This window comes from Equus przewalskii, chromosome 23, assembly GCF_037783145.1.
Source record: "Equus przewalskii isolate Varuska chromosome 23, EquPr2, whole genome shotgun sequence".
In the NCBI taxonomy this organism is placed as follows: Eukaryota; Metazoa; Chordata; class Mammalia; order Perissodactyla; family Equidae; genus Equus; species Equus przewalskii.
In genome coordinates this window covers 17793993-17810171 of record NC_091853.1, presented here as the reverse complement: position 1 = coordinate 17810171, position 16179 = coordinate 17793993, and the positions used below count along the sequence as shown (strand labels likewise).

Here is a 16179-nt window from a genome sequence, read left to right as displayed (position 1 = left end):
CATGTATTATATTAACTAAAAATTTTTTTAAAGATTTCGTAGACTGTAAGATGGTAGAACTTTTGACTAACTTTTATGTTACTTTTTCTTTTTTTTTTTTTTTATAACTGTGAAACGGTTGTGTTCTCTAAATGATGTGTGCTTTCTCTTATTTTCCTTAGTGACTCACTAAGATTTTCCTTGCAGGAACATGCTTACCCAGCTGATGAACTCATGCCTTTAACCTGCAGAGGTCGTGTTAGAGGCCAGGAGCCAAGTCGGGGTGATGTCGATGATGCCTTAGGAAAGTGAGTATGGGCATGGCATCTCAAAGTTCCCAAGTCTTAGACTTCTTAGAGACAGTTTACATTCGGATTTCTGGGGATTGGTTAAATTTCAAAGACTGCTTTAAGTATTACATTAAGTTCCCTTATTCCTTTCTGTTATCTTTTATAACAAATTAAATAGTTTACCTCTCAGATCAGTGAAAAGTTGTTTATTAAGATGGATGTCACTTTTAAAATGTTTATGAAGTCATTGACACGTTGTAAGGTGTTGATGCTTTAATATTTTTATTTGCTTTAAAAAGAGCTAATGAAGGGCTGGCCCGGTGGTGTAGTGGTTCAGTTTTCACACTCTGCTTCGGCTGCCTGGGGTTCACGAGTTTGGATCCTGGGTGCAGACCTACACATCGCTCATCAAGCCACACTGTGGCTGTGTCCCACATAGAAAATAGAGGAAGATCGGCATAGATGTTATCTCAGTGATGATCTTCCTCACAAAAAACAAATAAGTAAATAAAATAAAAAATAAAAAGAGCTAATGAATATTTCTGTTCATTTTGAAAGATATGTAGATATGCTGAACATAAATGTAATGTGAAGGCGTTTCAGGTTCTTTCAGTGCTTTATGAGTTACACTGTACCATAGATGTGTGGAAGTACTAATTGGTAGAAACTATCAGTCAACAGGATGTAGATACATCAGCTTATACATTCATGGATAAAATATTCAGAATTCTAATGTTTTGTATCTCGCTGTACTTGTTTCTTAGATTTTCCCTGACACTGATTGATTCTTTGGACACTCTTGTGGTAGGTTTGATTCTTCTTGAATTTCCTTATTTTATAAATCTCATAGCATACGCCCTCAAATATTGTGATAGAATCATTACACAGTAAGTCTGAAATAGAAGCCTTTGGAATTTAAGATGTTCTGATCTTTGCTTCTAAATAAATCTTTCACACTGTTGAGTTGATAATGTCATGTGAATGTCAAGTGAAATTATGCAGAGTTGTGGAGATACTCAAATAATCTATAAGTCTGTCAGCTTATGTGATGGCGCCTTAATCAGAAAGGTTGTTTTCCTTTGGACAAGGAGCTTGAAGCTGTGTGAAGAAAGAAATTTTAGAAAATACCGTTGATATTCTTGTTCCACAATGATGTGCCACAATGATACTGAAATTTTTAAATCAGAATTTTTATATATTATATTCATTAAAAGGAATTCTGGTTTCCCAGCCATGATTTTTAGTACCAAGTGATCATTTCTTGGCATTCCTTTTCAACCTCACGTGATACAAAATCGTCTAAATTATCTGGTTGGGCATGGTTTGTGATGGCAGAGGAGAAAGATGGAATTCTAGATGTCCTGATGTCTAAATACAGTATCTTTCTAGTTTTCTACTTTTAGCTCAGTTATGGTATACAAGTAGGCTTGTGTCAGGATTTCCCCTAAGGCATAATTTTCACCTATGAGTTAATGTCTCAAGTACTAATTAATATTTTAAAAAACAAAAAAATCTTTGGGGTGGCAGAAATTTTTCAGAACGAGACTTTTCTTTTGAATATTGTTTCTACATTCTTCTTTCAGTGGGCAATTTTCTTTTCTTTCTTTTTTTTTTTTTACCAGAGAGTCTCAACTATACCAGCACCTTAGGAGGACTGCCTGTGAAGTTTTAAAAACATCCCCCTCTCCCAAGTTATTCTGATTTAATTGTTGTGGAGTGGGGCTGGGCATTATTGTTTGTTCCTCTAGAGCTTCTCTTTGTTTATAAAATGCAACTGTGCTTGAGAGGACCTTTTTGTTGAGAAGACTGGTGGTTTAGTCCTTTTTAACTGGATCAGGATTTCGAAAGTCATGGCTTCATTTTTCAGAGATTAAAGGAATGTGCAAACTGTATTATAAGGCCTATGAGAATGAGAGAATAGTCTGTGTCTTATTTTTGGTTTAAGACCCTAGGTGTTGGGGAAGAGAAAAAGATAAGCAGAATAACCTGGGAGGCACAAATTACCACCCTGGGAAAAACTAAGTAGTGTTATTGATTTGTAACTCTGGCTGGGTTATGCACAAACTTGATACAGGGGAGTGTGGAGCAGAAGCAGTGTATCAGGAAAGACCAAAGGTGGACTTATGTTTGTCTCTCATTCTGTCATTTTGGCTTTATCCTTCCATATAGCAGGTTCCCTATCATCTCTCTGTAAGCTCTTAGTTGATTTTCATGAACATGGACCTCAGATATCATATGTGTTTTAAAATTTTTTTCAGAAGTGAAGGAGAAAAGGTCGTTCCAGGCTTCATAACTTTCAAATATTTAGAAATCTGTTGGCTTCTAATTGAGAAGACAGTCATTATCATTATGGTTATAACCTTCAGATTATACCAATTATATACTTTGGCATTGTTCTCAAAATATGATCCCAGGACCAGCAGCATCAGCATCACCTAGCAACTTCTTAGAAATGCAGATTCTAGGACCGTATCCCAGACATACTGAATCAGAAAGTCTGGGAGTGAGGCCCTGTGGTCTGTTTCTTAATAAGCTTCCAGATGATTCTGTGTATGCTAAAGTTTGAGAACCACTATACGATGATGCTGTGGTTTTAAACTTCAACGTACTACAAGTCACCTGGGGATCTTGCTAATATGCAGATTCTGACCCAGTATACTCAAGGTGGGGCCCAAGAATCTGTGTTTCTAATAAGCTGCCACTTTGTGGCGGTGCTGCTGCTGGTCAGCAGACCACACTTGTGGTAACCTGGGCTGTAAACTGACTTCTGGCTCCTTGTGGCGGGGAGGACCAAGAAGTGATGAAGTCTTACAAACATTTAAAAAATTATACATTATAAACTCTTTAAATTTCAGTCTTTTCAAGTGGGAATAACCTAAGTAACTTATTACATATCATTGTAATTTTGAAATACGCAAATTCGTTTTGAATTTTTATTATCTTAAACATTTTCTTTTTAGTTTAAACAGAATTAAAAGAAATTAGTTTGAATGTTTTTTCCTATATTTAGAAGGAATGCTATCTTGCACATTTTATCCATACAAGTATTAATATTTCTAATTTATTTTGCCTTTACTTTGTGATGATTTTTTCATTTTGTGATTTATTTATTTGAAAACATTAATAAGACATATCACTTGTGACAGTACACACAACCCTACCATTTTTATTTTGGTTATGCCATAATGTGTTAAGTAGAATTTCTTTTGTCATAGTTTGATCTTTAAACTGTTGTTTGTAATTCTAGCCATCTAGTTTCTGTTGACTGTACTGAAGTCAAGTACTGAAACTTTAAATTTAACATTACCATGAAATCTGTAGAAAGATATCAAAGCATATTAAAGATAATGGGGGAAAGGAAGGGACCTGAATTCATCCTTTATCAGTTAGGAGCTTAAGAAACTCATTAACTGATGGGGCTGTCAGAGTGAATTTTCTAGCTAACTATGGACAGAGAGAACTGTCTTCCAGTTTGATTCTCCTTTTAAACAAATAGCATTGGTACTATTCTTGGGAGTAGTTCTCAGGAGATAGAGCTAGGAAGAAGAATGAGACTAATAAAACGATATTATAAAGTGTATTTGTGTGTGAGGGGGGAGTAGAACAATTGTGTCTCATTTTAAGGGCTATATTCCTCTACAATTGTTGTAGAATTTACATGGACTTTGAGGTTGAGAAGGGAAAGCAGTCAGTTTAAAATTGGGTTTCGTATTATATTTACTCAAGGCTTACCCTAAATTTTACTTTTATTTGAATTTTAGTCAGATACTCTTATGGATTTTTTTTTTTTTTTTTTGCTAAGGAAGATTCAGCCTGAGCTAACGTCTGTGCCAGTCTTCCTCTATTTTTTAGTATGTGGGCTGCCAGCGCAGCATGGCTGCTAACAGAGTGGTGTAGGTCTGTGCCCAGGAACCAAACCTGGGCCACCAAAGCAGAGTGCACTGAACTTAACCACTAGGCCACTGGGACTGGCCCTCTTGTGGAATGTTTTATATCTAAATTAGAATTTTTAGTGGAAGTATCAAATCAAGTGAAAAAGCACTACAAAATATTATCAAACAAAAAGATTAAATAGTCAAATAAAAGAAAACTACTTTTAGTGGATCTAGGCCCTAAATAACATGTAATTGGGCAGGCTTAATTTAGACTGAAAAATCTAAGCAACCTATATAATGACAGTGACCCCTTCATGAAGCTCGGTGCAAGAATCCCAGAGTTCTTAGCTTAGTCAGGCTTCTAGGCCCATGTGGGAATAATAGTAGTATTACAAAGTCAGGCACTCTGCTAAAAGTACTTCACATAATTACCTCATTTAAGGAGACAACCCTGTGAGAGAAGGTGTTTCCTCTTTTTATAGATGAAGGAACAGGCTCAGAGATGGAAGTAACTTGACTGAGATTAGACAAGTAGTGAATGAAGGAACCAGAATTCAAATTGGAGCTTGCTCTTGACCACAACATTGTACTTCGCCCTTAGTACTTAGGGGCCGGGGCATCCACGGGGTGAAGATGGCAGGTGGTGTATGGTTTAGGATCAGTCATTCCCTGAAGGCTGTGCTTTCTTCTGAGAGCGAGCAACTTTTATAATGATGTTTGGTGAAGAGGATGGTTTTTTGTTTTGTTTTGACTTGGAAACCAGATCCCAGTAGAGCTCACCTCATGTAGCTCTAGTCGTGGGTTATATATATATATATATTTTTTTATATAAAATTTTTTTATTAAAAAATATTTTGGGGGACCAGCCCTGTGGCCAAGTGGTTAAGTTCATGCCCTCTGCTTTGGCTGCCCAGGGTTTCACTGGTTTGGATCCTGGGTGTGCACGTGGCACCGCTCGTCACGCCATGTTGAGGCAGCGTCCCACATGCCGCAACTAGAAGGACCCACAACTACAACATACAACTATGTACTGGGGGGATTTGGGGAGAAAAGGTAGAAAAAAAATAAAAATAAAAAGATTGGCAACAGTTGTTAGCTCAGGTGCCAATCTTTAAAAAAAAAAATTTTTTTTGTCTTATACAATATACATAACAAAATATTTATCATTTTTGCCATTTGTAAGCCTACAATTTAGTGACAATAAATACATTTACAATGTTGTATAACCACCACCACTGTATACCCAAAACTTTTTCATCATCCCCAACGGAACTCAGTACCCCTTAAACAATAACTTCCCATTCTCCATTTCCCCAGCCCCTGTAACGTGGTTACCTCAAGTAACCTCTACTTCCTGACTCCATAAATTTGCCTATTCTAGGTACCTTATACAAATGGAATCATGAAATATTTGTCCTTATCTGGCTTACTTCACTAATTATAATGTTTTCAAGGTGAATCCTTGTTGTAGCGTATATCAAAATTTCATTCCTTTTTATGGCTGAATAATATTCAATTGTATGTATGTATGTGGGTTATAAAGAAACCAGTTAACAGTTCTGAGGATGATTGTTTTAAAGTCCTAATGATATTCAGTGTGTTTAAAACAGTAGTATATAAAGATTCCTTATAATTAGGCACTTAATTTTTTTGGTTTCAAATATTATCACATTTTCGTAATATGCTTAAGGAAATATTTTGTCTTTTTAGAGTCTTAAAGTGTATTAACTTGCTTTTAGTAGCTTATTCTGAGGATATTTTTCTTTGACTTGGTAGAAAAGAACTTTATTTTCATGATTTTCTTTTCCTAGGTATTAAATAAAACTAAAGAATTTGAAGATGCAGTGAGAAAAGTTTTAAGAGATGTTAATTTAGATAATGATGTAGTTGTATCAGTTTTTGAAACAAACATCAGAGTTCTTGGGTAAGTAAAACACTGAAGCTATAATTTTAATAACAAAAGCTTAGGGTATACTGTTTATTTTTTGATGGTAATAAAGCAAGAAACTTCTTATGTTTAGAAGATAAAAGTTGGGATATTATGAAACACAGAGGCTGTGGGATGACCTTGCATTGTAGCAGGCACAGACAGCAGCGGGCTTTGGAGATAGTTGCAGACTCAAATCAAAGGTAATCCCTGCATGTTGTTAAAAAGGACTGTAGGTTGAACACTTGGGGGTTAGCTCCATCACAGGCTCACCAGCTTACGTACTTTCCTAACCTTAGCCAGCACCTCTTCATGCCAAAGGAAACTGAACTTAGAGGATTACCTCACAACTAAGCAGTTTGAATTGCTCTTGGAGCTTTTTAAAATAGGGTGGAATTATAGGATTTATTAATTCAAGTCTCCACATTATTAAGTTTTATATTTAATGGTTACCTTTGTGTTATTGTAACTCATTTCCTATTCTCAGACAGACAAGTGAGTCTATTCTTCAATTAAGGAAATAGTTACGTAGCTTTTCACAGTTTATTTGTCTATTACATTTAATACAGAGTGAAGAGGTTTTTTTTAATATTGTGATAAGAGAGTTAAAGATTTCATGTTGATTCAATTAAATTAGTTAAATTTGTTAAAATAAGTGATTTCTAGGATGTTCTTCATTTTAAGAAAATTTAAGGCGTTTAAGAATGCTTTACCGCAGATAGAACATCAGAATTTTTTTTTGTACTGGCTAGGTAGTTAAAATGGTTTGCCATAAAATGAGTACCCAGAGTTAGGTGGAGAATTAGATTCTTCTGTGATCTTTCCTTACGGATGCTAAATTGTTGATAATAAGATACCCACGTCCTTTTAGGTAGTGACCTATCTGTAAGTATCTGTAAGATGTGGATAATGTTTCGTCTCTGTGATTGCAGGGGTCTTTTGGGTGGACACTCATTGGCAATCATGCTGAAGGAAAAAGGCGAGTATATGCAGTGGTACAATGATGAACTTCTCCAAATGGCAAAGCAATTGGGTTACAAACTTTTACCAGCTTTCAATACTACCAGTGGCCTTCCTTATCCAAGAGTAAGTAATCCTGAAAAATGTTCTTTGTATACTTCCTTTGCTATTTTAAAAAAATGAATTTTTGTGATCAGAGCCATTGTTCTTCACCTGCCTGAGGCTGGCAAAAAACGTTTCATAGCTATGTAACAAATTTATATTGACATTTCAGTTAATTTGCCTTTGAGTGGTATGAGAATTTAGATTAGTTTAAGCCTTTTTATGTGTCACTGTGTACAGATTAGGTTATACTGCAGAAGAAAGAAACAGATGCCAGACTAGCATTTGGACACAGACTTATTTGTGCAGAAGATGTAGTTGAAGCAGTGAGGGCAGGTGTTAACTCTCCAGAGGAGAGGATGTGGAGAGAACGCAGGACAGGGGGATGAGTAGGGAGCAGAGCTGTGAAGAGGAGCGTGTTCAGGCTTAGGAGAGCCACAGAGTAGTGTGTAGTATTATGAAATCCTGAAAAGAGTTTCAAAAGAAGATGTTCTAGAAAACATTAAGAGGATTAGAGGCAAACAGAGCCTTGAAGGATATAATGTGGTAGAATAAAGGAGAAAGAAGGATTCAAAGTAGGTGAAAGTACAGGACCATTCATTCTGAGACTTCTTCTATGTTGGTAGTTTAGGGTTGGCAGCAGAGTCGATTGAGAGAGTTTTGTGTTTTTTCCAAGAAAATTTTTTATTTAAACCAGAGGGAAAGAAGCCATTGAAGAAAGAAAGAACTCTCTCTCCTGATTTATTTCATTCCTTTTTATTTTTATTTTTTGTAAGATTTTATTTTTCCTTCTTGTCCCCAAAGCCCCTCGGTACATAGTTGTATATCTTTAGTTGTGGGTCCTTCCAGCTATGGCATGTGGGACGTCGCCTCAGCATGGCCTGATGAGCGCTGCCATGTCCACACCCAGGATCCGAACCGGTGAAACCCTGGGCTGCCAAAGCGGAGTGCTCGAACCCAACCACTCAGCCACGGGACTGGCTCCTATTTCCTTCTTTATTAACGTTATTACTCTCTCCCTTGTATCCAAGTCAGACACCTCAGCCATTACTGACCTCTATTAATTTTTGTCTTTTCTTACTGCTGCTATGCTAGTTGAAACCAATATAATTTTATTCCTAAACTACTGTAAATATCCATCTTACTCTTTTCTCTCTGATTTATACTTTGGACACTTAAAAAATTAGTCTTTCTAAAGCATAGTTTTTATCAAATTACTTTTCCCTTGAGAAGTTTTACTGACTCTCCCTGTTGTTCTTGGTGTCCTTGAACTGTCAGAGTTCGTTATGGTTTGGCAATAGACTTTCTTTGACATTCTTTCATACCCATACCCCAGTGAAATGAGTGTTCCATTTCAGCCACAAGCATCTATTAGTGTTCCCCCAAAACACCTAGGATTTTGTTGTTTTTTGTTTTGTTGTTTTCATTTCCATGCGTTTAGGCCTGCCATCTCTGTTACCCGGAATAACTTCTGTACCAACATAAATCAGATAAGACTCATTTCCTCCATCAAGAAATCTCTGGCTGGAGATACAGCAAGATAGAGAACAGTGCTTTTCAAACTAGAGGTCACAGCCCACTGATTTACCCGTTGATTAGTGGATCATGACTAACACTTTTTTTTTAATGAAACAGACTAGTATTAAATCTCTTTCTTTTTTTTCTTCCGAGGAAGATTAGCCTTGAGCTAACATCTGCTGCCAATCCTCCTCTTTTTGCTGAGGAAGCCTGGCCCTGAGCTAACATCCATGCCCATCTTCCTCTACTTTATATGTGGGACGCCTACCACAGCATGGCGTGCCAAGCGGTGCCATGTCCACAACCGGGATCCAAACCAGTGAACCCTGGGCCACCTAAGCGGAACGTGCGCACTTAACCACTGGCCCACTGGGCTGGCCCCTGTGAACATCCTTTTACACATCTTTTTGCTTATTTCTTCCTTAGGATAAATTACTAGAAGAGGAAGCAGTGAGTCACAGAATAGGAAATGCTTTTTTAAGGCTTTGGGTACTTGTTGCCCGATTGCCCTCCAGAAGGTTCTACTTTTCTACTTCCTCAGTGTTGTATAAAAGTGCATGTGTCCTTGGGGCTGGCCCCGTGGCCGAGTGGTTAAGTTCGCGCGCTCCACTGCAGGCGGCCCAGTGTTTCGTTGGTTCGAATCCTGGGCGCGGACATGGCACTGCTCATCAAACCACGCTGAGGCAGCGTCCCACATGCCACAACTAGAAGGACCCACAACGAAGAATATACAACTATGTACCGGGGGGCTTTGGGGAGAAAAAGGAAAAAAAAAAAAAAATTTAAAAAATAAAAAGTGCATGTGTCCTTGTACCGTTGCCAACACCGTGTATTATCATTCTTTTACCAATTTAAGGAGGAGAAGAGTAGAATCATGTTTTAATTTGAATTCCTTTGCTTACTGTGGTTAAACTTGTTTGTTGATCTTTTAATTTTCTTAGCATATTAAAATTAAAAGCAGGGTTATTTTAAACTATCTAGTTGTTTATCTAATTGAATTTACTTTTAGTAAATGTTTTTAGTTTTTGTTATAAATAGAGGTGCTGAATTTTTTGGAATCTAGGATTTCTTTTGCTATAATATAAGAGGCAGGCGAGGAATTGAAACAGAAGCCACTGAGGGCATGATAGTAAAACAAAGAAAATTGTACTGTTTTCATATCCTCTGAATTGCAAGAAAATTTAAAAATTATTTTTTAGAAGAGGACTACTGGTAGAAAATAACTGCCTCCCCTTCCTTCCTTATACACGCTTAGTAGATACTGCTTTTGCTCATGACAGTTTGTGCAATCCGTCTCTCTTAGATATGCATACATAATTGATAGTATTTGCATTAATAGTTTTAACCAGAAGAATTTCTTGGATGGAAATGCAATTGCAAGAGTTAATAGTCATTTTTTTAAACTCACCTATAAACCCTTGAGCTAGTCCACATTTTGTAATGCCATTTCCTCAAAGTTAATGAAAAGCACCTTGCCAGCTTCTCATTTAAGACCTCACTGCTAAACTTGAGTAGATGATTATATCCATAAAATATAGGGTTAATAGGAATTCCATTATGATTTAATGCATATTTTACGGATTTGCCAGTGTAGCAAATACATAATGTAGATAAATGTAATGTAGGTAATTTAAACTTTTACTTTTTAATAAAAAAGGGTGTTTTTAAAAAACTACTTTGTGATTCTCAGGAAAGCTCAGTACCAAGAGGAACCAGGTTCCAAATTCCTTCCAAGTACAAAACCTTTATTATACTTTTATCCCTTTTTGTCTTAAGCTGTTCTTAGTTCTCAGCTACCCCCAATGCAGTGATATTTCTTCTTCCGAATTTTAAATATTAGCATTTGTTGTCAGTTCTGTTTGTTTAACACTTATTTAAGACTTTCCATTATTAATTATCTTCTCTGTTTACATATTTGTCTTGTTTACTCTGTCTGAATTTTAAGCTCCTTCAGGGCAAAGGTCTCCTCAGTTTGTCTTTTACCATAATACCCATGACATAGTAGGTAATTATTAAATAAATATTGATCAGTTGATTGTAGTAATTAATAGAACTAGCCAGAAAATATTTTTCACTGTTGACTCAATGCAAATATTTATAAAAATTGTTATAGTTTACTTTAGTGTTATTAATGTAATTAAAATATTTCATTATTGAGGATTGTTTCATTTTAAGTTCATTATTCTTAACATAAATTTTAGTGCTATAGACGGATAGGCAGCATAAGGGGACAGGGAATAGTCTCCCATCTGGCTCATGGTGCAGAGCTACCTAAAACTATTATTCTAGCAGAAGTACAAACGACCATGGTAACTGTGAATTTGAGTGGTGGTGGACAGCTGCTACCAGGCTAATAGCACATGGAATGGGGTGTAAATGCCTCGAGGGACATTCTAGGAAGTGGGATAAATGACCGTACTGAAGCCGCCTTAGTGATCCACTCCCCTTGTCTCACCTACGTTTCGCATTTGTTTGTTTTGTCGCTGAGCGAGTATCTTCCCCTCTCCTTGTTTAGAAATGCTGAGAGTCTGTTGACTGGACCCTGTTAAGGTAATAGGCATACCTAGCAATTGATTTCTACAGATGAATTGAAATATAAATTTGAGTTTCTCTGTAGAGGAGTTTGAATAATAACTGACCTGAAAACATACCCATGATGTTTTGTATTTGATTCTTTTGTTTGTTGCTATGCTAAATCTTTGGCATATACTTACTCTTTCGTTGTTTAGTCGGACTGAAGAAAAACATTCTAGTTTTAATCAGTTTCTGGTTAGTCTGGTTCTTGTTAATCCAGGTTTATACTGTAGTATTATTTGGCTGTCTTTGAAAAAATTTTCTTTGTGTTATTTGTTAGCCTGTCAACAAGGCAATATACTCTCTATTTCAAAATTTCTAAAGCCTGTGAACAAAATATTAATCTCATTTTAAATATATATCATAACTTAATCAGTTTTTTCTCTATGAAAGACTAATATACTACTGATTTTTCACAAATTCTCAATTAAACCTAATTTCTTTAGGGCTGGTCTGGTTTCCTGTTCTTGTACTAACTAGTTCAAACTGTCCAGAGAACAAAATTTTTATAGAACCTATTTTCTCTATGTAATTATTATAATGATACTGAATTTTGATATCATCAAGAAAGGAACTAAATGAAAACTTATTTACCCCGCGAATATTATGTGCTTAGAATATACTTCCCGAAATGTTAATTGGAAAATCACAAACATCATCAGATTGAATTTCAGTGTTTAGTGATTTTGTGAGTTATTTTTATGATTTGATATAAAAGTCTTGATTGAAAAATGGTTTCTTATCAAGAAGTCATTATCTCTTGATAATTGCTAATGATAATCTTCTGATTTTATTTAGATTAATTTAAAATTTGGTATCAGAAAACCAGAAGCTCGGACAGGAACTGAGACAGACACCTGTACAGCTTGTGCAGGTACCTTGATCCTTGAGTTTGCCGCTTTAAGTCGATTCACAGGAGCAACAATATTCGAGGTTTGCTTTTCATAGTCTTTACTCTCCTTTGTATTGGGCAGAACTGACTTTATATCTCTTCTTCATTGGTCAAGTATTAGGATTATCAGTTGGAAGATTTCTGTTACTTTAGTGAATTTTTGTCTAAACTACATAGTTTTTAATTGTCAAAAAAATAGAAGTTGTATTAAATACAACTTTGCATTTTGTTCACAAACTATAAAGTTTCACTGAGACTGTTTTCTTAGCTTTAAGATAGGAGTAGGGAAATATAATCTTTATGAAACTTACAGCTCTGAAATCAGACCATTTAATTAAAGTTGTAATTTTTAAAACAATCAGCATAAATAGATTGAGTCAAGAATTAAAACTGTTTTACACTCTAGTCTTAAATCTGCAAAGTGACAAATTGGTTTAATGGGTTTTTTTTCTTTTATAGAAGTTCTTCAGCAATGCTGAATAGATTCATGCTCTGAAATTAATTTTAACCTGAAAACTCTCCTGTACGTGTCCTTTGCTTTTGTGTTTTGTAACATCTTTTCATCCAAAGCCGAGAATTTGACCAGAAATAATTTTAATTTGGTGTCCAATGAGTAAAAATGAATGAAAAAAGAGACAGAAAATAATGCTGTATCGTAAAGTTCTAATTTTGGTATAGTAGCCCTCCCTTATCTGTGGTTTCGCTTTCAGCAGTTTCAGTTACCTGTGGTCAACCATGGACCGAAAATATTAAATGGAAAATGCCAGAAATAAACAATTCATAAGTTTTAAATTGTGTGCCATTCTGAGTAACATGATGAAATCGTGCACCATCCTGCTCTGTCCTGCCAGGGACGTGAATCATCATCTTTTTTTCCAGCACATCCACGCTGTATCCACGCCATATTCGCTACCCACATGTTAGTCACTTAGTAGCTGTCTAGGTTATCAGATCGATTGTCACGATATTGCCGTGCTTGTCTTTAAGTGACCCTTATTTTACTTCATAATGGTCCCAAAGCACAGGAGTAGTGTTGCTGGTGATTCACATATGCCAAAGAGAAGCCATAAAGTGCTTCCCTGAAGTGAAAAGGTGAAAGTTCTCAACTTAATAAGGAAAGAAAAAAATTGTATGCTGAGGTTGCTAAAATCTACGGTAACTTTCATTACAGTATATTATTATAATCTATTTTATTATTAGTTATTGTTTATCTCTTACTGTGCTAGTTTATAAATCAAACTTTATCATAGGTATGTATGTAGAGGAAAAAACGTAATATATATAGAGTTCAGTATTATTTGCCATTTCAGGCATGCACTGGGGGGTCTTGGAATGTATCCCTCATGGATAAGGGGGCGCTGCTGTATGGTCAAATGAGTACTTGTTGATTTACTTATTCTTCACTAACAAAGTTGAATGCTGTTTAAAAGATGGGATCTGAAATGCCTTTGTTTCAAAGATGGCATACCAACTTTGAAATTCTCTCCCAATTTTCTGAGAAAGAGTGTCTAAGGAGATTTTCACTTTGCATTTAAATGCTAGAAACTTATTTTAACAAGTACGTTTAATTATGCCAGCAATTTATATAATTTAATAATACGTGTGTGTGAATGTGAGCTGTACTACAAGAGTAGATGAACAAGAATGGTCTCAAAGTGAGATCATTGCCACTAAATAGCATTTTAGAGTCATTCTTTTTAACTAGACTCTGTTGACTAAAAGAGCCAAGCTTTGACTTGTAAGGAAATTTAATGTATGTTATAAATGATTATGTTAGGAATTTTACTTAATCTTTAAAATACATTATGGGCCTTTGCTTTTTGTTTCTTTGTTTCCTGTTTGTCAAAGACAATTCTTCAAGTATGCTTTTCTTTTTTTAATTATAGGAATATGCAAGAAAAGCTCTTGATTTTCTCTGGGAAAAAAGACAGCGAAGTAGTAATTTAGTGGGCGTGACTATAAATATTCATACTGGAGATTGGGTAAGAAAAGGTATGTAAGTAGGGCTTTTTATTTTTTTACTTTTATTTTTATTTTTTTTAAGATTTTATTTTATCCTTTTTCTCCCCAAAGCCCCCCGGTACATAGTTGTATATTCTTCGTTGTGGGTCCTTCTAGTTGTGGTTTGTGGGACGCTGCCTCAGTGTGGTTTGATGAGCAGTGCCATGTCCGCACCCAGGATTCGAACCAACGAAACACTGGGCTGCCTGCAGCAGAGCGTACGAACTTAACCACTCAGCCACGGGGCGAGCCCCCTAAGTAGGGCTTTTTAAATCAAGCCTTCACATCCTCAGAATGGTTGGGAAATAAAGGATTTTCATTTATTAAAAGTGTCTTTGGGAGAATATAAAGCATAGTTTCTCACAAGATTGCTGGAATTTTAACTAATTTAGCCAGATTTTCTTCTTTAGTGCCAAATAATAGCACACTTATTCTGGAACACTTAGTGTTCTATTTCATACCTTAATGGGTCAAGCCTTATAGAGTATAAATGAAACACTACAGCTAATTTCTTTGAAGATTAGAAGATCAGAATACTTCAGCTATCTGACATCAAGGTGTACTTAAGTGAAAATCTGTATTTAATAATGTTATCACCCATCCTTGTTTTTTTCCTCTCTCCAGAAATAGAGTATAGCATGGCAGCTAAGAGCATAGACTCTGGAGCCATACTGTTGGCACTGAAGCTACGTGATCTTGGGCAAATTGTTTTAACCCTTTGTGTGCCTCGGGATCCATATCTGTGAAATGAGGATAATAGAACTTCATAGAGTTATTATGAGGCTTAAATGCGTTAATCACTGTAAAGCACTTAGAACAGTGCCTGGCATGTGCTACACTTACTATTAAGTAAGTGCTCACTAATGTGATATTAGTCTCGTTGATAATAATTTCACTTCTGGGAATCTAGCCTGAGGAAATAATACAAAATGTAGGAAATCATTTGTTCCCAAAGATGTTCGTCACATAATTATTTGTAATAGTGGAAAACTTGGAAACCTTAATGAAAGAAGAGCTAAGAAAATTATTTTACATCAGTGTGGGAGTATTGTTATTAAAATGAATTGTAATCTTGGGGGAAAGCATATACCAATGTTTTATGAATAAACAGGCTATAGGATTGTATAAAGAATATGATTTTATCTTTACAAAACATCCCTATAAAACAAGCATAGAAGAATGGAAGTATACTAGAATATTCCTAATGAGATTATCTTGTTTATACATCTCTCTATTTTCCAAAAGGCTTATGTTGTTTTATATAAAATAAAGAATAACTGCCTATATTTGAATAAATGTAAATAATTATTCATTTGAATATATAAAAATAAAATTATTGCCTCTATTCAGTACTGTATAAAATTTTTCAAAGTTTTTCTAAATGGTTCCTGAAACTGGTCTGAATCCTGGCTTCAAAATTCTGTGATTTCTTTTCTTGTTCTTTTTTTAAACCACTTTGGAACTATGGTGCAAATTAGTTAATCATGATTAATTTTGAATTAATTATAATCCTTGGCTTATGACACTCTCACCATTGGCCCTTGCATTGCCCATTTTATTTAGTTAATTATTTTTAATAATGTAATAAGCACCCACAAATAGACCATCCATTACAAAAGCAACTAACTTGACAACATATTGTTTCTGAATATGGTCCTTGACTCTCCCTACCTCTGCAGTCCCACACCTCTGTCTTCTCCAACTGAAATAACAATCATTGTCTTATGTTGATCATTCCCTTGGTTTCCTTTTAACAAAGTTTTATTGCATCTATATGTACTCCTAAAAAGTATATTTTTTGTTTTGTTTTAAACTTTATAAAAGGATATCATGTCACATTTTCAGACTTTTTTCACTTACTATGGTATTGCTAAGCTTCATGCACATTGTTGCATGAAGATGTAGTTCGTTCTTTTTTTGACTGCTGTGTAATATTGCGTGAATAAACTATGATTTATGGGCATTTAGGTTGTTTTTGGTTTTCTACTAATGTGAACGATTGTGCCGTGAATATTTTTGTATGTTTCCCCTGTCGTACATGTGTAAGAGTTTCTTTTGGCT

General features: G+C 35.4%; 1 protein-coding gene across 14 annotated transcripts in view; it reads left to right on the top strand.

Annotated features, from left to right (window-relative positions):
* Window positions 1-16179, top strand: part of EDEM3 (ER degradation enhancing alpha-mannosidase like protein 3) — a 64189-nt gene that overhangs the window by 18063 nt on the left and 29947 nt on the right. For all 14 annotated transcript variants that reach the window (XM_008534658.2, XM_070591009.1, XM_008534660.2 and 11 more), the window contains 6 exons: window positions 187-287; window positions 1034-1073; window positions 5956-6068; window positions 7004-7157; window positions 12024-12158; window positions 14004-14109. In XM_008534658.2, coding sequence (XP_008532880.2) covers window positions 187-287; window positions 1034-1073; window positions 5956-6068; window positions 7004-7157; window positions 12024-12158; window positions 14004-14109 — 649 coding nt within the window. The remainder of the gene's footprint in view (window positions 1-186; window positions 288-1033; window positions 1074-5955; window positions 6069-7003; window positions 7158-12023; window positions 12159-14003; window positions 14110-16179) is intronic.